The 19,874-nt window shown below is 44.4% G+C and overlaps 1 protein-coding gene and 1 long non-coding RNA gene across 5 annotated transcripts in view; one reads left to right on the plus strand and one right to left on the minus strand.

Moving 5' to 3' along the window:
• LOC139059317 (uncharacterized) overlaps positions 1 to 712 on the minus strand; it is a 64,856-nt gene extending 64,144 nt beyond the window's left edge. For both annotated transcript variants that reach the window (XR_011514079.1, XR_011514080.1), the window contains exon 1: positions 490 to 712. This is a non-coding gene — a long non-coding RNA (uncharacterized lncRNA). The remainder of the gene's footprint in view (positions 1 to 489) is intronic.
• On the plus strand, positions 419 to 19,874 carry LOC135899575 (FAST kinase domain-containing protein 2, mitochondrial-like). 3 transcript variants are annotated; one of them, XM_065428882.2, is made up of 10 exons: positions 419 to 562; positions 1,170 to 1,347; positions 1,428 to 1,557; positions 2,887 to 3,295; positions 4,110 to 4,286; positions 6,632 to 7,088; positions 14,776 to 15,015; positions 16,184 to 16,304; positions 18,916 to 19,030; positions 19,701 to 19,874. In XM_065428882.2, exons 1-10 carry the CDS (start codon positions 524 to 526, stop codon positions 19,815 to 19,817), a joined length of 1,983 nt encoding a protein of 660 aa, XP_065284954.1. In that variant the 5' UTR covers positions 419 to 523; the 3' UTR covers positions 19,818 to 19,874. The 3 variants fall into 3 exon arrangements, with proteins under 3 accessions (XP_065284954.1, XP_065284956.1, XP_065284955.1); XM_065428884.2 differs by lacking the exon at positions 419 to 562 and adding an exon at positions 832 to 1,014 and having other exon boundaries at positions 1,141 to 1,347; XM_065428883.2 differs by lacking the exon at positions 419 to 562 and adding an exon at positions 832 to 1,014.

Genomic DNA, 19,874 nt, shown 5'->3' on the forward strand with positions numbered 1-19,874 from the left:
AAAAACATTTTCCAAAAACAACACACACAAGAAAGATGACACCACGTGCGCGCCCGTGGTGTCGTCTTTCTTGTGTATGTTGTTTTTGGCGCAAAATCTCTTTAGTATGCAAGATCACAAACTAGCCCAGCAGTTAACTCTTCTCAAGATAAAACACTTTACTTGTTGAAGCTTAAAATAGGTGCGTCTTTTAGGTGAGCATATCTTACTTGTGGGCGGCGATATATACTAAACTCCAGCTGTCGTTCTGACAGTTTGAACGAACAAAATCGTGCTATGTCACATGGAAAAACCGGCTGAACAAGTGTCCCATGGCAATTCTAACAAGCTGCTGTTTTTTTTTTTTATCACCACGCCTTTTAACACTTCAGTGTGTGACCGAATGATAGCTTATACTATCGGGTAGAGCATTTGTATAATGCAAGAGGCAGGCAGTACAGAGTTACATCTCCAAATCTCGAGTGGTTAAAAAAAGCATGTCCAGCTTACGCGTGATGGCGTCCTGCAACCACGTCTTCTTAGCATGGAGTCTGCCAATTCCGAAGGTCGGCAAACAGACCAGGTAAGCATAGATTCATGTTTTTCGTGTTTTTTCGGTAAGTAAACGAAGCTGTGTAGAAGCAGACTAGCAGCCTCATCTCCTCGAGAAATTTGAAACTGCTAAAAGTAAGATTTTGTGCGATATCTACGTTAGAAACGCGATGGTTAAGAATGGCATAGCTCCCAAATCTAAACCGAAACCACGACTACTGTCAGCTGTTCTGGCTTAGACTCGATCTGACTCGACTTTGGAATCGCGACCGGCTTTTTTGTAGTCCACAATTAAATGGCCGCGTCCATGTGCGCGATCAGCGGACGGCTGCCGAAATAGAAACTGCGTTCACGATTGATTATCCAGTGTTTCCTGGCAAGTTCGCTGCCATGTGATTGCTGGTATAGAAAGCGAAATCCTAGGAGCAGTTTGGTCGTGCCGAACAGGCAATAATATACCGGCTTGGTCTCGATCAAAGCAAGGTAAGTGCACGGCTCTTCTAAAGCATGAAGGTTGATTGAAGTGCGAGCGAAAGTTCAAAGCAGACAGACTACAATCTGGCTCCTAGCCATTTGTATCGTGTGTGCAAGCAGTGGCTTTCTTTCTAGATACTCGCGGTGCACCAACGTGTTTACAGATGCTGAGGCGAATTCCTTCTATATTGTGCCGTGGCATCGGGCAGCGGGCCATGGCACCTAGGCGACTGCCGGCGTTGAGGTTTCTTTCATCCAACGCATCGTCAAGCGACCAGATCATCACGTCTACGGTCAAGTCCAACGCTTCCCTTGCGCCCAGTGCACCTTCGAAAGACGCAGGTAACAGATCTGCTCGATTTTCCAGCGAGTGCTTTGGCTGCACGGCGCAAGTCAACGGCTTCAAACTTTGTGTGTTTTAGATATCCTCGCGGAACAACTACAGAGGGCCAAGAATGTTGACAGAATTCTCGAGCTAGTCGTTCAGCACCACCGAGTAATGAACAATGCCCAAGTGCTGACAGCGTTTACGTGCCTTCACGATTCGATTAGGTAAGTTGTAAGAACAGAATTTATATCGATTGATGCGTTTTGGTAATATGCTTCCTTTAATAGTTTTAAATGAACATAACATAAATAGATGTCACCTTACAATGGTGACTACTACTACTTTTCTCATAGTAGAAACAACAATATATATATATATATATATATATATATATATATATATTGTGTGTGTGTGTGCGTGTGTAGTAAGAAAATGAAGAAAAAAAAAACCACCTCATAGGGCCAAAAATATGTATGGTAATAAAATATATGCAGGCCATATGTAACTTGTACACTAGGTGACACAGTAGAATCCACAACAACGGCAAGAACAGCTGAAGGGTTTGCAGTATGCAAAAATATTTCTGTTCGGTGACTTTCAGGACAGCAGCAGTTGGCATTGAAATCTTAGTAAAGCCATACATGTTTCCCGCGTAAAGATCTGCCCAAATTGAATTTTACGTGATGGTTGAAGGACTTTTAGCATATTAATTACTGATAAAATTTGTGTGGCAATTGGTACATATATCTTTGTTGTGTGTGGGTGTCTGCATGTCATTTGGGATACATAAGGCGTTTTAGCGCAATCAAGGAAACAAAAGGACTGAGAAAGAGGGGAAGAAAAACCACAGCGGACAGGGAAAGCCCTAAGTTCAACTGATTTATTTTGGAAACAGAAAACAGCAAAAAGACTACCAAATGTACATATGTGCAGCAGTTACGTCATCAAAAGGTCATGTAAAAAAAAAAATAGAATTCACTACCGAAGAGATAAAAATAAACTGCTGTGTTAGTAATACAATTCATGGCCCTTTTTCCAACAGCTCCCATCCAACATGTCATTACGTCTGCCTCGTATCTTCTTATAAAGCCGTAGTACGTATTTGCAAGTGTTGCAGTGAGCAGGTAAATGCACATTACATTTATTCTTTACAGACAATTCATGTTCCTGTGCCCAGTCTTTAATACATCTCCAAGCATTACCTACATAGGTCCTCCCACACCAAAAGCGAGATTTCATACACAACACCAGTAGCACAGCTAACGTACGACCTGGCTTGTCTCTTTGGCATCCATGCTTCTTTTTTTTCAATCTGACAGATACGCAGGTGCAGCAGATTAGCGCTCACACTGTCCACTGGCTTCTCAGGTCTTTCGTTTCTTTAAATTGCACTAAAATGCCTTATGTAGACTATAACCAACTTGCCCAACAGCAAGTCATTTCATTTCATTTCAGTCAGTCACTTCATTTGGGATTTGCTGTAACTCAGGATTTGCCTCACGTTAGTATGTTTGCTTGCTATAGTTAATACTCAGACCGTTGTTTCATTCCAGGCAACAGCCTGAACAAGTGGACTTCAAGAGCTTGACTTCTCATCCGGGCTTCCGAGAATTATGCAACAGGGCACTTAAGCGGATGCGATATTATGAGGCACAAGAAGTGCTGTCCTTGCTCAAGCTGTGCACGCTTCTTCAGATTCCTACCAACACTGCCCTCGTCCAAGCCATTGGCCAGATGCTGAAGCACAGCATCAACAGTTTGACATTGTCAGAACTTATATTTGTGGACATGCTGCTTCAGTGGCAGAAGTCAAGCTCCTCTATAACAGACGCATTAAAGATAGCTATTCCACTTGTGTTCCAAGCTCAACTGCCCATTCAGTTGGACTTTACCAACATTGATGATGTTGTGCGCTGTTTCAAGTTTGCTTATACGAAAGAGCTGGATCCTACTCTTGTTGAGGTACTACCACTTCTTGTTTCATATAATTGCATTTGGAGACTTCACTCTCATGTACTTACGGCACCAAAGATAGCCATTAATATTTTCAACCTTAGAAAAAGTTATTTTGAAGGTTGCAGTCAGAGCACTATATTAGGTAAAAATTGGTGATTTCCTGCTATGATTTGAAAATGTATGTGTTTTAATCTGCCTGTTGTTGATCCAAAGTCTGTTTTTTAATTTTATGCATCTGGACTGTATCATGCTAGGAAATCTATCATGCTCCTCATAACCAAGCTACTCAAGAAGCATAGGTGATACTAGATTAGAACTGTTTGATATAGTTGCATGTTATTGTTTTTGATAACGTTAAGTGCTCTAATGATAATGGCGATAGTGAAGAATGTGTGTTAACGAACAAGGGCCAAATTTATGCTATTGTATGCTTACAGTCTAGCCTCGTTATAACAAGGTAATATCCAACACAAATATATGTTCGCTATATCTAGTATTCTCATTATAAGCATGTGATCATTACAGGCTGACATTGGGAAGAAACATATTTACTTGATTATTTCCGATCATTTGTTATGTCCGTTTTCGTTATGTCAAAGTGCTACTGCAACTATAGGCCACCAAGCCTTTAGTGCAAATAATGCCTTCATGATAGAATGCCAGCTGAAAGGAGACAAAATTATCTTGCAGTGCTGTGTTTGTCTAGTGAAATCATCATGTGATGACTTGTAGTATCTTGTTACTGTTGTAATGCCTTACTAGGCCCAGAAAACTGAAATCATCATTTTCTGAATTCTTGTTTTCATTTCTCCATTCAAAGAAATTGGCCGTCAGCCTGCTTTCACAGCTCCCAAATTTGGACCCAGAACAGGCAGCCACAATTGTTATTACTGTAGGCATGAATCCTTCAACTTGCTTCCTGGTGCCCTGTGTCAAGGAATTGTTGAGAGGCGGTGAACAAGTTGTGGCTGATAACTTATCATCATACGCCCCCAAGGTACGTATTCCTTTCAGTATATCATAGCAGTAGTGTGCATTCCTTTAACCCCAGAAAAAACAACTGATCATTTTTCATATACTCGTTTCGATACTTCCAGATTCTGATTTAAGTGTGGGAAACTTAATGCAAAGCCCACATTTAGTGTTCTTTATATCCTAGAGTGAGTCTTCAGTTGCGAGTAGTTGAGCATTTGAATGGCTAATTAATTAATTTGTAACTTATTATTTACGCAATTATAATTGAATTGTTTTTGTATAAATGCACTCCTCATAGCCAGATATAAAGGTGAACAAATTTTTATAATTCTCCTTGATGCGTAATGTGTCGGGGCCTTCTGTGATTGTTTGAGCAGAAATTGCTTGGTTAACTCGCACATGTTCTACTTGAAGAAAAGATTAGGAACAGAAAAGAAAATTAAGACATGAGGACAAGACAAAGAGGTCTCATTGTCATGTGCTCATTTTTTGTTTGTTTCCTTGTTCTTCAAGCCTCTTAAGTCTTTGGTACTGCTTTTTTTTTTCTGTGGTGCATTGTACAGTGGCTTTTGCAACATTTTGAAACCGGTTGCAATGGGCACCCTGTCGTACACTTCAGCGCGAGGTTATGTGAAATTTGATTTATTGAAGACACATTTTGTTTTTTTAAGGGCGTCTCTATGGCCTAATACAAGAAAGGCAAAGAAAGTGTCTTGGAAAGGGAAGGCACACTGTGAGCAACAGTATTTACAACCAGTATAAGAGCTCAGATTCCCTGTCAATATGCAGGAGATACTTCAGGGTCATGCAGTGGTCTTCTAGCCCAATGAGTGATCAGATTCACTCCTCATAGCTTGGAGCCTCTTCCTGGCGGAGGTGCATTCTCCACGGTGCTTTTTGTTCGCTGAATATTTACACATCAGGTGTTTGGCTGCAAATTGAATGCAGTCAATGCAAGTGTGGCCATAGCTGGGGACGGAGTTTAACTCTGACAGGAAACTTGCCATTCGTTAGGTCAAGCCTGCTTTCACTGGATTACCTTGCCAATTCAAATGAGAATCGATATCCTGGAAAGAAATTAACCAACACTGCAACCCCAGCTTGATGACTAACATTATGGGCACCAGTCTGAAAGATATACTACTATAGCAGAATGGTACACTTGGCAAGTTGGTATGGTTGCATTGTGCAAAACAGCACAAGGAAAGCATGGAACAAGACAAGAAACCACAAAGCAGTGTGTTGTGTCTTTCCTTGTCTTGTTCTGTGTTTTCCTAGCACTGGATTCCAAAGTACTGTATACCATAGCCTCATGTATCTTTACAATGCCTGCCAGTCACTCCAATATGTGCAAGAGCCAGTAATCCTTTGTTGTGCCACCGTGTCCCAGACACTTTACCCCTGTTGTTCTTAAGAGTATATGCAACTTTTTCTGTGCACTGCCACTGCTTCTACACTTCTGCTTGCAACTAAGTGACATAAGCTGAAAAGTTGATGTCACCCTGACCTTGCCCCATAAACTGTAAACAGCATCTGGGAAAGCCATGTCCTGTCTGATGTCCAGTCACACTGTGATCACTGAATCAAAAGCTTTCTGTTAGAGAGAGAGAGAGAGAGAGAGAGAGAAAAGTAGACTGAAATCTTATTTAGGTGCTCCTTTGAGGAGCACCTAAATGCCTGCGTTTGGCAGGCATTCTCAGATCATGAACAGCAGGTTGTCATTATCCCTCAAGGGAAAAGTGTATAATAGCTGTGTCTTACCAGTACTCACCTACGGGGCAGAAACCTGGAGGCTTACGAAAAGGGTTCTACTCAAATTGAGGACGACGCAACGAGCTATGGAAAGAAGAATGATAGGTGTAACGTTAAGGGATAAGAAAAGAGCAGAGTGGGTGAGGGAACAAACGCGAGTTAATGACATCTTAGTTGAAATCAAGAAAAAGAAATGGGCATGGGCAGGACATGTAATGAGGAGGCAGGATAACCGATGGTCATTAAGGGTTACGGACTGGATCCCAAAGGAAGGGAAGCGTAGCAGGGGGCGGCAGAAAGTTAGGTGGGCGGATGAGATTAAGAAGTTTGCAGGGACAGTATGGCCACAATTAGTACATGACCGGGGTTGTTGGAGAAGTATGGAAGAGGCCTTTGCCCTGCAGTGGGCGTAACCAGGCTGATGATGATGATGAGGAGGAGGAAAAAGAACAATTCTACCTCAGTGCACCAGTTCAGAGCAATCATCATTAGAAATTAATCATGTTGCCAAATTGTCCAGGGCAATCACATTTAAGAGTAACATGTAGAAAGACATACAAACAGTTTTAGCAGATCATGTTTTCTCTTATTTATGCTTTTCCTTCAACTTGCCAGACTATCAGGGCTGTTCTTGCCAGCTTTATGCGTGACACTCCTCGGACGTCACGTCTTCTTGAAGCCCTTGTGCATCGCAGTATGGATAACCACTGGCCACTGTCGGAGCTGAGTTTGGTGCTTGATTGCTGTTACAAGCATGAATATGCCACACCATGCCTGTCGGAATACTTGGCAGAGCGCATCATCAAGGAAGAAGAAAGCATCACCCAAGATAAGAGAGTCTCTGTGGTGTCATTCGCGGACTTAGTGGCTGCCTGTCCAAAGCAGACTGATCTGTTTCGTGAGGCCGCCCGCATTTTGACATCCTGTCAGGAAAAGATTGGCACGTTGGAACTTGTGGCACCGCATATATTTGCAAGGATTGTGACAAATCTGGCAAGGCTGCACTGTTTCCCAAAGGAGTTGCTGGAGCGGGCCTTTGATGAGCAGTTCCTCAACAAAGCAAAGTTCAAGGGTGAGCAGTTGCATGGTGGTTCTCTCCGTTCTGCTTTTTCAGCCCCTTCTTTCTCTCTTGTATGTGTAGTATCCATATGTGCACGTCCATCAATCCAACAATGTATGTGTAGTATCCGTATTAGCTGCTTGTGTTGAAACAACAACCGTGTGGCTCAATTGCTATGGCATTCTGCCGCCGAGCACAAAGTCACATGTTCAATTCCCTGACACAGCAGCCACATTTTGATTAGGGTGGAATGCAGAAACACTTCTGTTGTTAGATTTACATGAACTTTGAAGAGCTTTAGGTAAACTTATAACTTTTTAAGCATCTTGACAAGCTCTGCTTGTAACTTTACGGCTTATAAAAAGCACCCCCTGTCATGGGTATTTCACCTCTTTCTAAATGGCTTGTGATGTACAGAGGCCGTCATATGGCATATTTTTCTTTCACTCCATAGATGACAGTAGTAGCTGTTACATCGTTAGTCCTTTATCGAGGAAGATTTTCTTGCTAAATGGTAGCACGTGATCCTCATAGGTTGGAGTCACCCTGTTTATATGAAAAATAAGCCAGAATGGTACTATTGCTTAAAAAAATATTGCTTTAACCCTTTCTTGAAGAGTGTTGCCTACAAGCAACACACACTCTCAGACAGACGTACACCCTCTGGGGTGTACTTCTGCCACTCAACAATAATCATCATCTGCCTTGCTTTCGTTTCCTTTCTTGAAAACGCTGCACCCGCTACTTTCCCATCGGCAATGCTATGTCGTGCTGATAAAGCGCATGCCATTCATTACTGGGAAGTACCGGGCTTGGAGCGTTAAAGAAAAGAAATGTGGGCAAGACAGATGACGTTTCTTGTTGTGCGGCAAGATACTTTCTTTGCGGCAAGATAATTTTGTTTTAGAGTGTACCAGAATAAAATTTTTTTGTTGCAGAGTTTCAGTGTTGAGTACAAAGTTTCTAGCTAAATGTCTTTGGCCAACACTGAATGACAGGCAGGAAGTGTCATTTGTTGGTCTGGAGAAGAAATGCAGGATGAAGAAGTAGTTTCGCATGTGGCGCACTTTTTTTTCCTTTTTTTGAAGCGCTGTCAGAAGAGAGAGACCAATTTCAAATCTCCAGCTGCAGTGGTGTCGCACACGTGGTGTAAAGCAAATGAAATGTACACCCATGGTTCACATATGACGAGAGCTGCCAGTACAAATTCCAGATGAAGCCTTAGGTGGTTTGGGGTGAAGCCCACTTCCAGTTTCCTGCCTGCAGTTTTCCTCCCATTGCTGAAAAAATTTCCACAAGATATTTTTCCTTTTGTTGATTATGCTTATATTGATGTGTTTTGCACACATAGATAGACAATAAACATTTTTTGCTGGGTATTTATATGTTTCGTCTTTGAAAGGTAAGGGGTTAAAAAACTTAAGTTGGTCACCATTAGTTTAGAGCCCTCTACTATGGTGACCTTTATAACCCACTCTACAAACAGTCAGTCATCCACGTACTCTGATACGTACCCAGCCATGGGATCATGTGTCCTGTGTTCAAGAATTTTTGAATGGTCAATGGAGCTGGCATGTTTGTTTATCAGTAATTTGTAAAAGAGAGGGCACGAAGTGACAAAAACATTTGGCAGTGCACTATTAGTGAGTCTTCTAGAGATCAACAGTAGAGATAATGTAGAGATCAAGGAGCTGCAGCAGACTATGGCAAAACGCACTTCACCTTGTAGAATTATTTTTTACACGCATAGATAATGCCTACTGACATTTTCTGTGTATTTTTTAATAGGTTCCTTGTGTGGTAGCTGCTTGCAAGCTTGGGTAGGAACAACATTAGGAAGACATTTCTATTAAACATATTGTGACGTAGCAGTCGTCACTACGTTTATTCCGACTCGAAGATACGGCGAAGCGATCACGCCCACAGCACGGATCACACTCGAGAGCCAGCCCCACAAGCGATGATGAAGAAGAACCCCATATGAGCCCCACATGATGATGATCATGTACAGATGACAAAGAATAGCTTATATCTCGCTACACTAATGTCCCCTCGCGCGAGAGCGGCCATCCTGGCCGCAATTCAAAGGGGCGGCGAACGCCGCGTGAAAGGCTTCATACGGGACACGTGGACAACCTCAGCAGCGCGGCAGCGGCGGTCACTTGGAACAATAACTGGTACCACGCGATAGTTAACCGGGGAAGTCTGCTCCAAGACTTTGTAGGGGCCGATGAACCGAAGTTGAAACTTGTCACACAAGCCAGGAGTACGAACTGGTGTCCGGAGTAGCACTTCGTCGCCAGGGCGGAAGCACACGACGCGATGAGAGGCGTCGTAATGCTGCTTGCGGTCCTGTTGCTGTGCTTCGGTGTTGATGCGAGCGAGCTGGCGACAACGCAGAATGCGGGACACATATTCTTCACAGGAGGATGGACATTGATTGACAGTTGGCGCGAAGAAAGAGGCGTCAAGACAGGAACTGGGCGAACGACCATAGACAAGGTAGAATGGCGAGTAACCGGTCGTGCGTTGAACCGCGGTATTATACGCAAAAGTCACGAATGGCAAAATTGCGTCCCAGTTTCTGTGATCCGGTTCGATGTACATGGCTAGCATGTCTGACAGCGTGCGATGAAATCGCTCTGTGAGGCCGTTAGTTTGCGGATGGTAACTGGAGGTAGTCTTGTGGGTGGTTCCGGAGGCTCTGAGTACCTCGTCTACTAGTTGCGAGAGGAATGCTTTTCCACGGTCGCTCAGGAGGACGCGAGGAGCACCGTGGCGCAGTATTAAGGATTGAAGTATGAATGCAGCAACTTCAGAGGCTGAGGCAGAGCTCACACAAGTTGTTTCGGCGTAGCGTGTCAAGTGATCAACGGCTGTCACAATCCATCGTTTACCGGTGGGAGTCACAGGAAGAGGACCATACAGGTCAATGCCAACGATTTCAAATGGTTGCGACGGACAAGGAACCGGTTGCAGTTGTCCGCTTGGAGCTGATGTAGGGAGCTTTCGACGCTGACATAGGGCGCAGGAAGCGACATACCTCGCTACACTGGCGGACAATCCAGGCCAGTAGAAGCGACCTTTGATGCGGTCATAGGTTTTCTGGAAACCAAGGTGACCAGCAGTCATGTCGTCGTGAGAAGCCTGCAGGACATGAGCACGTAGAGAGCGTGGCAGGACAGGAACCCAGCGCTGACCGTCAGGGTGATAGACATGACGGTACAGGACGCGGTTGTCAATCTTAAATTGCGTCAGCTGTCGACGAAGGCGGGCGTTAGGTGGGCGCGAAGCTCCTTGAAGGTGGTCTATGATGCGCCGACAGTAAGAGTCCGCCAATTGATGAGATTGAAAGAATCCGTTGTCGTGTTTAGGCATCTCGTCTACAGGGGCCAACAAGAAAGCATGTGAAGAGGGGTCATGCGAAAGCTTGTCACGGATGGTAGTTGGAGGTCCATTGCATGGCGTCGTAGGAAGCGGACAGCGAGAAAGCGCGTCTGCATCCTGGTGTTTTTTTCCGCACTTGTAGGTAATAGTAAAGTCGTATTCCTGTAGACGAAGGATCCACCGACCAAGCCGTCCAGACAAGTTTTTCAGCGTCGAAAGCCAGCACAATGCATGATGGTCTGTAACGATGGTGAAATGGCGGCCGTGAAGATAAGGTCGAAACTTCTGTACAGACCAAACGATAGCTAGGCATTCCTGCTCTGTGATGGTGTAATTCCTTTCGGCGTTTGTCAGAACGCGACTTGCGTATGCGACGACCCTCTCCCCTAAAGCGTCGTCTCGCTGTAGGAGAATGCCACCAATGCCATGACCACTAGCATCCGTATGCAGGAGGGTAGGAGCAGCTTCATCAAAATGGCGTAGTACTGGTTCCGATGTGAGAGCGCGCTTCAGATGGGCGAACGCAGATTCACATTCGGGAGACCACACAAAGGGAACATTAGAACCCAGTAATTTGTGCAGAGGTGACGCTATGGAGGCGAAGCCTCGTATGAATCGGCGAAAATAGGAGGCGAGGCCTAGGAAACTGCGCAAATCTTTGGTCTTTTCGGGACGAGGGAAGTGCCGAACTGCCGAAACCTTGTCAGGATCAGGACGAATGCCATCTTTGCTCACAATGTGACCGAGTACCTTAATCGTCTTGCTCGCAAAATGGCATTTCTTGGTGTTTAGCTGAAGTCCAGCGTTGGCAAGGCATGTGAGAACTTCATCCAGACGTTGCAGGTGCTGAGAGAAAGTTGACGAGAAAACAACAATATCATCCAGATAGCACAGGCACGTCTTCCACTTCAGGCCACGAAGAACGGTGTCAATCATGCGCTCGAACGTTGCGGGTGCATTGCAGAGGCCGAATGGCATGACATTAAATTCGTAGAGCCCATCTGGTGTTGAAAACGCTGTTTTCTCTTTATCGTCCTCATGCATAGGTATCTGCCAGTAGCCGGAACGTAGATCGATGCTGGAGAAGTACTCGGCACCTTGCAGGGAATCCAAGGCATCGTCTATTCGCGGCATAGGGTATACATCCTTGCGCGTGATCTTGTTAAGTGCTCGGTAGTCGACACAAAATCGAACAGAGCCGTCTTTCTTCCGAACCAAAACAACGGGGGAAGACCAAGGGCTAGCAGAAGGGCGTATTATATTCCGTTGGAGCATGTCCGCGACGTTCTCGTCAATGACTTTCCTCTCGGCTAGCGATACGCGATATGGTCTACGGCGCACGATGGATGTACCATCTGTCTGTATCCGATGCGTCGTAATCGAAGTCTTTCCCAACGAAGCTGAATGCACGTCAAACGAAGCTTCATGTTTCTGGAGCAAAGCAAGCAATTGTTGTGACTGTGAAGGTGTCAGGTCGGAACTGATGGCAGCTGCAAGAGCTGAAGGAGATGCGGTCCGTCCGGTACAAGGAACTTCAGAGGAAGCTGGTTTAAATGAAACAACAGATATAGACTCCGATTCGGTGGCGGAAGCCAATGTAGTGCCTTTAGGGATGAGAATTGTTTCGGATGTCGGGTTTGTAGCGTAGAGAAGCGCAGAGCCATGATCAAACCTAACCAGCCCTGATGCAAAGGTAATCCCTCTTGCGAGACAGCGTGCAGATGGTAATACAAGCACGTCGCCACAGTCAATCACATCAGACGTGATAGTCACAATGCTTTGATGGCGAGGAGGTAGCGCGGTATCTTCTGCAGCAAGAAAGTGAAGTCGTGCGTCATCTGCATGAAGTGAATATGTCGTGTCGGTCATGTGGAGAACGCCTTGCCCACAGCAGATGGAGGCGGAGGCCGTAGAAAGAAAATCCCATCCCAATATGAGCTGTTGCGCACACGAACTTAGCACTGCAAATTGTACGTAATGCAGAAGTCCATCGATAGAAATACGAGCTGTGCACATGGCGATAGGTCGAATGGCAGCCCCTTGAGCAGCGAGTAGCGTAGGTCCATCATAGGGGGTCGTAACTTTCCGAAGTCGCGAACACAATTCACAGTGAATGACTGAAACACTAGCACCAGTGTCTATTAAAGCTTCTACTTGGACACCTTCTATTACAACCAATATCACATTGCACGGACGCGATGGAGGAATTTCTGTCCTGTCGTTCGATGCAGCTTTTCCTCCAAAAGCTGCATACTTTAGTTTTCCGGACGACGATCGGCGAATTGAGAAGCAGGTCTTAGTGGGGACGTAGAGCGGCGAAGGGGGGACGGCGAGCGGCGTCTCGCAGGACGGTACGGCTGAGCCGTCTCGGATGCTACAGTAGGCGATGGAGAGCGTCCGCGTGGTGGACCATAAGGACGGCGTTGGTCGTGGAAGCTCCCTAAACGTTGAAAAGTAGCTCCGGGCGAAAAGTCATCCCGTTCGTATACGTCATATCCGCGACGCTCGTCTTGCTGGCGCTTGCGGCAAAAACGTGCTATGTGGCCACGATAGCCGCAGTAGTAGCAGATGGGACGAGGAGGACGCCACTGCGGATAGCTGGTTTGGGTAGGTGCGCTGGTAGTCATGGACGCGATGGGGGCCGGTGTTGGTTTTGGAGGCATCGGTGGAACGATGACTGGAGTAGCTGCGGCTACTTGTGCGTACGTGGATGGGGCCCTAGGGGTTAGAGGGTCCGTGTACGCTGCACCAGCCATGGACGCCAATTCCTCCTTGATAACGTCTCGCAGATTGGTATCGGAGGCATGACAAGTCATAGGCCCTGCGGCTAAGCCAAGATACTGGAGCTCTTCTCGAATTATTGCGCGTATCATTGCTCGTAAAGTAGGGTCGTCGGCAGTAGTGTTCGGAGTGGTGTCTGGCTGCAACCGTACTGATTCGAGTTCGTCAAGGCGCTGGCAAGTAGCGACGATATCAGCAACGGTAGCGGGGTTCTGGATGGCTAAAGCATGGAAAGCAATAGCTCCGATGCCTTTGAGGGTGTGGCGAACTCTGTCTGATTCTGTCATAGCCGGGTTCACCCGTCGACAAAGAGCAAGCACATCCTCGATGTACGACGTGTAAGATTCACCGGTTTGTTGCTTGCGAGTGTCGAGCGTCTTTTTGGCGAGGGCGGAACGAACAGCCGGTGTGCCGAAGATTTGGCGGAGCTGCTGTTTAAAAGCGCCCCAGTTCGTGAAATCAACCTCATGGTTGAAAAACCAAGTCTTGGCCACTCCGGTCAGATAAAAGGCGACGTGACGTAGCTTGGACGCATCGTCCCAACGGTTAGCCGAACTCACTCGGTCGTAGTCGTCCAGCCAATCTTCGACGTCTTCCCCGCGAAGTCCAGCAAACAGATGGGGATCACGCTGGTGTCCACTGACAACCCAATACGGGGAGGCCGGGGTAGCCGAGGCCGAGATGGTGGAAGTAGAAGTGCCTGTTGGCTCGTCCTGCGACATGGTGGCGGACAGCTGGCACAATCGGCGACCCGATCGAAGCTCCAGGAGGTTGAGCGGGGAGTCAGAGGACGGAGGACCGAAAAGCACACTCCACCACTTGTGACGTAGCAGTCGTCACTACGTTTATTCCGACTCGAAGATACGGCGAAGCGATCACGCCCACAGCACGGATCACACTCGAGAGCCAGCCCCACAAGCGATGATGAAGAAGAACCCCATATGAGCCCCACATGATGATGATCATGTACAGATGACAAAGAATAGCTTATATCTCGCTACAATATTATTAACTTCGTGCAAGCTTTGAGTGCATTCTTTTAAGTGAACCATTAGGCAACTAATATCTACCTTTAATGTCATTACAAAGTCAGGCTAAGTCACGCATAGTCAAATATATGTATTGGCCTCACTCGTGTACTAGCTTGACCACTAGCTTAAGAAAACGGCCACTGGGGGCATGTATGTTTAGCTTCTTGTTTATTCTTGTTACTTCGCTACATTAGATGAAGTTCTAAAACAAAATGTTTTCCGCAGGACTATTTAGGCACATTTTGCACTTTACTCTCAGCACACAGTAATCCTGGTTTGAAGCATGTTCCATGTGGTAGTAGCGATTGATAAATGCAAATGCCTCATGTTACATGTTTCAATTGCAACTGTGGTTATCACACAGAGCAAGGTGCATGCACTGAGTGACTCCATGCTGAGAACATGTTGGCAGGACATTCCACCTGGCTGCCTATTTAAATTTAACTTTGCTGCTGAGAAATTTTGCATCATTGTTTTTGTTTTTTTTTTTTTCCTGGCAGTACCTAGCAAGAAGTGGCCTACCATGCTAACCAACTTGCTCCAATTGGAGCAATGCGCCCGCATAGATCTCAGTGAGTATCAAGGGCCAGTCTTACCAGACAGGCTCCGAAAGGAAGCCATCGCAGTAGTGGCTGAAGAGAGCAGCTTGCTTGTCCCCCTAAAAAAGTGCCTCGAAGTTGCCCTCGGAGGAGCGCAGTTTGTTGCTGCGGGACTCTGGACAAGGCACAGCTACTTCATTGGTGAGTGCGACTGGCAGAATGAGGTGTTGTTCGGGATGCTTATTTTGCAGCGATGTGTGTTACGGTTTCCTTCAGCTTTCAGTTTGCTCACAGGCCACACCACATGACTAGCTACGTTTCACTACCTCCATAGTTCTGTTTAATTAATTTATTTATACTAATAGATTTATCTATTAATTGAAGATACTACAAATAAGTTAATAACCCTGCATAGTTGCCCTTGTATGTGGACTCTATAGGTCGGGAGGTACTAGCTGTAGCTTTAAAAAATTCTTGTAGAGCATATGTTTTACCGCCTATTGTCACCCTACCTGCTAAGCTAGTTTTTTATGCCTATAACTGTGACCAATATTGTTGTAGTAGAAATGACTCAAAAAAGCACTAAACGGAGACTCCAAGGCAATGGGATTAAGAAGGGTGTAAGATTGGGGTTGTTGGTAAAACATAGTTTGAAGTTTGATTATAAAGTTCGATTAACAGCGCAAGGACCCCAGAGGGAACAGATGAGAGAACTGGGTGCTAACTTCCGACAAGACTGTTGGAAGTCAGTGCTCCATTCTCTCTTCTGTTCCCTCTAGTGTCCTTGAGCTGTTAATCAAACTTCTAAGGTAATGGGATCACAAATAACTTTAAAGAATGCAAACACCTATGTTGATTGCTCAAACAATGACGTTATGCTACAGTAACCTGAAAGGGCATGTTATAAATGCCACACGCATTGCTTCTATAGAGTTGGAAAAATGGCATTAATGGAAGTCACATTCAAGACATTCACAAAGTTTTATGGGCTATTCTGCAAACACCTGACATTCAGGGATAAATCTGAAGAGGCTGCAAGTTCCCCTTTAGCACAAATTTCTTGACTATATAATGTTGTTTCCTTGGAGTCAGTGGCCCAACACCACCTTGAATAACATGGCATTTGAAGACATCTGAATTTAAAAATTTCTGTACCCAATTTTTAGTATAAATAGCCAACTTTGGAATAGTTAAGCAGCTCAATGACCTTTAATATGTATATATATTTAAGTAGCGTCTCATTGCCTTGGCACCCACAGGCTGCTAAGAGGTGTACCCATTTTCTAGGAAAGGAAAGGAAGCATTCTAGGAAAGGAAAGGAAGGATTTCTAAAAGCACTTTGTGTTTCTTTTATCTTTTACACATTCAGATTTTGCTGTGGTCATGCGAAAAGGCGAATATCCAATGGCTGTGAGCACACAAATGGCGTCAACACCTGAAGGTGGTTATTCCTACATCGAAGATTTGAGAGTACCTGAAGACGCTAAGATGTAAGTTGTATATTTGTGAACTAGTACTCGTGACACAATTTCACAGTGGTAGCTGTTTATTATTTCTTTTAGTTCTTGAAGTGTCCGTTGGTCATGCCTCAATAGTACTGATTACCTTACACAACCTGCAACAATTGTACTTTGTTGTGGGTACATGCGTGAGTGCTCTCTCTGTCGTTTTGACATTCATAACAGTAGTGATAAACAATTACAGTGCCAACATATTTTTAAGCTGACGTTGATGTTGCCATAGCCCTGGGTTCTGTGTTTGATATTCTACTATAACAGTATTGTTATAGTAAGATTCAAACCAAAGGGCACCTTGTGGGCAACCAACCTCAAGGTAATGGGACCCAAAAGTGTTATTTACGGAAGCAAACATACATGTCCATCTTGTAAACATTCAACTATATTTCAGTGATATAGGAGAGCACACCAAGTATACCACACACATGCATTGTTTAAAGCACGTTTGGAAAAAAAATCATCAAGGGCCCCTAAAGCAGAACATTGGTTCTACACTTCATTAGCAGCACAATCCATTTAGCACCCAGCATCAAGCTATGGCAAAAGTTGCCATAGAAACATGACAGTCATGGTGACAAGTTGTGGTAACAAGCCATTTCAAAACCTAACTATGGGTAATGACTACCTCTTTAAGCGGTTGCATGGAGGTTCTACTGTGGGGGCTGTTATTAAATTTTTGGGTTAGAATACCCTTAAGATGTCGATAGATGATACGGCTCGTTTAGCCTGACAAACATCCGCCGTGACTTGCCGTATCCGTATTTTCCACAACATTGCATCATTCAACCTTTGTCACATGTTTCAACACTGGGTGTTTCCATCTGACGTAGCAGCGATGCATGCTCGGTTTGAATATTGCTTGGATGGAGCGTTGAAATCGGTGATAGTAAATAGAGACTTTTAGCTTGTACACTATTCCGGTAAACAAGAGCGGTTTGGGCGGATTACCGGATGGTCGGGGCGTAAACTTGAGCGGCCGGAGCGGTGAAGAGCGCCTGGTGTTGTAGAGCTCAACCAGACAAACGCATAGCTAAAACTGCAGTAACTCACCATATCCTGCTTCGCCACTCGTGCAAATTTTTGGCAGCGGCGTAATTGTGAACACGATTACGCCACTGTCGAAAATTTACGCCAGCAGCTAAGCAGAATATAGTAATTAGCTCTGTGTTTGTGTGGTTGAGCTTTGCGCCACCAGCTGGCGCCACCAATCTGGCCGCTCACGTTGACGCCCCCGCTAAACCGGAAAACTGCCCACGCTTGCCCGAATACCGGACACGCTAAAAGTCTCTAATATCTCAAATTCGGTGCAATTTTCAAGATGAAAAAAAAATGCAGGTGCATTAAAAAATGACTGCCTCCAAGTTTGTCGTGTAAACAACTACCTCAAGGGTCTAATAAAAAGGTTAATTAAATAAAGTTTATTAGTCTTCTGAAACTCACATTACTATTAGCGGCAAAGTATGTCTGCCTAGCCTGGTAATTCCTGTGCATAACGCTACGTTTGCTAAGCTCATACCCTTTTTCTAAAAAGTCTGTATAATAGTCTAAAAAGACACTGTATAGCTTTTATATGTGGCACACTACTTTTTAGTTGTGAATGTGCAGATTGACAGAAGACTCTCTAGCTTTTGTAGCATTGCCTAATATGTATGAAACAGTATAATCTTGAGGTGTAGCATAGAATTTGCGAGTGAGCATTAGACACCTCTTTCTGTTCCTTACTTAGTGATGTCCATTTCTTGACATATAGTAATTCCCATTGTGCTTTAACTACAGGAGCTTGAAGTAAGACAGCGGCAAGTAACAATGTTCGTTATACAGCCTTGTGAAATTGTGATCTCTCGCTACATGTTGCTGTCTGCTCAATCAGTTCATACTGCGCACATTTATGCCTGTTGTGTGCACCACTCAAACACTCTGCACACTTAAAAAAGTTTTCAGAACTTGCAACAATGCTTGTCAATAAATAGCATATGGTTTGACAATTCAGGGTATCAATGTTCATCTTTAACTAGAGGAAGTATGATATGGAGTTATTTAGATGTAAATTTCACAATGCAGTGATTGCACACACAGTATATTTAAAGGCAACACAGATACCGTCAAAACATTGACAGGTCTACTCATTCAGAAGTGAGTGAACAGTCCATCACCAGGTCTGGGCATTTCTAACAGACAAGTGTGGTACGTAGATCATGTGCTCACAATCATTTCTGCAAAGTATCAAACTGCCACACTGTGCAAAAAAAAAAACTTAAATTTGAAATAAAAGTCTGCATCCTTCCTCTCGAGGCAGCCTTACTTCCTGCCAACATTTTCATTTATCCTAGTTCTTCTAATAATGAACATATTTGAAAGGTCATTTTGGTACAGTGCTCCCTAGGTGGCCAGTGTTATCCAGTGTTATAAAAAGAAATTTCTGATGAAGCCTGCTGAGCTAAGGCTAGCTTGTCTTAACTAGTATATGCCTTTTCTGAGAGATCTGTTAGCTTTAGAGCTGCTGGCAGAAGTATAGAAAAGACAGAACTTCCTTTGCTTGTGGAGTTTTTTTTTTTATGTGCTCCGATTTCTTCTGCATTCTTAGATTGGTTGTGCTGACTGCAAATTACCAAAGTTATTGGAGACACACGTCGGCTGTGAAAGGAAGCGTTGTGACCAAACTGAGGCATCTTGCAACACTGGGCTACCATCCACTTTTGGTAAGTTTCTCATCTACTTGTCATTTCCTTAAAGGTATGGTTTTGTCATAGTGAGACCGAATGATGGACATAAATGTCAAAAGCACTTTGAATCAAGTGGTCATGTTAAAGTCGTGCTCCATATAGTTTCACTGAGTCCTATTTTTTATGAGCACACTAACTGCAGCTCTGCCTAAGCCTTGATTGCAAGAACTGCAGATTTAAAAAAAATAAGAACCTCCTAAACACCTTAAAATCAAGGAGTTGTTTGTGGTCTTTATAATAGAACCTTCTTATTATGAGGTTGCACCCAACATAAAAACACCTTCATTGCTTATATTCATTATATTTGTCACAGGCTAATACTATGAGCGAGAAACATTTTACATTTATGATAATTCATTACATCAGTGTTTGAGTGTATTAAGTTTTTACGTGATGTCTTCAGCATGGTCACCTAATGATCTCCTTAAGGTTGGTTTAATATATGTGGTGCCTCTGATGCAGTGTCATTGTGTCAATGACAGGAAGTTAGAAGTTGCTTTAATAATGCATGCCTGGGAGTGCAAAATGCAAATCCAAGGTGAACTGCATAATTTGTTGTTTATGCAAACAGTATCTGAACACATGTAGGGAGTATGCGCTAAACTTTTGCCCAACCGGCTACAACCGAGTTCTGCTTCTCTTGCAGGTTAACATTGAGCAGTGGAAGTCGCTACCCGATTACGAGAAGATTCCATACGTTATGAGAGAGGCTAAGGCGGTGCTCAGTGAAGGGGATGCTTCGTGGAGCACTCATGCGAGGTAGCCGTACTCATTGAAGACATTGTACATGATCTTAGGAAATAAAAAGAAAAAGAAAACA

The sequence above is a fragment of the Dermacentor albipictus genome, chromosome 4 (genome assembly GCF_038994185.2).
Source record: "Dermacentor albipictus isolate Rhodes 1998 colony chromosome 4, USDA_Dalb.pri_finalv2, whole genome shotgun sequence".
NCBI classification, from domain to species: Eukaryota; Metazoa; Arthropoda; class Arachnida; order Ixodida; family Ixodidae; genus Dermacentor; species Dermacentor albipictus.

What these genes read in the sequence shown, in the direction of transcription:
- LOC135899575 (XM_065428882.2), top strand. Translation starts at nt 524, where the DNA reads ATGGAGTCTGCCAATTCCGAAGGTCGGCAAACAGACCAG. An exon ending in AAGGTCGGCAAACAGACCAG is followed by an intron (nt 563 to 1,169) that starts GTAAGCATAGAT and finishes ACGTGTTTACAG; the next exon opens with ATGCTGAGGCGAATTCCTTC. An exon ending in TGCACCTTCGAAAGACGCAG is followed by an intron (nt 1,348 to 1,427) that starts GTAACAGATCTG and finishes TGTGTGTTTTAG; the next exon opens with ATATCCTCGCGGAACAACTA.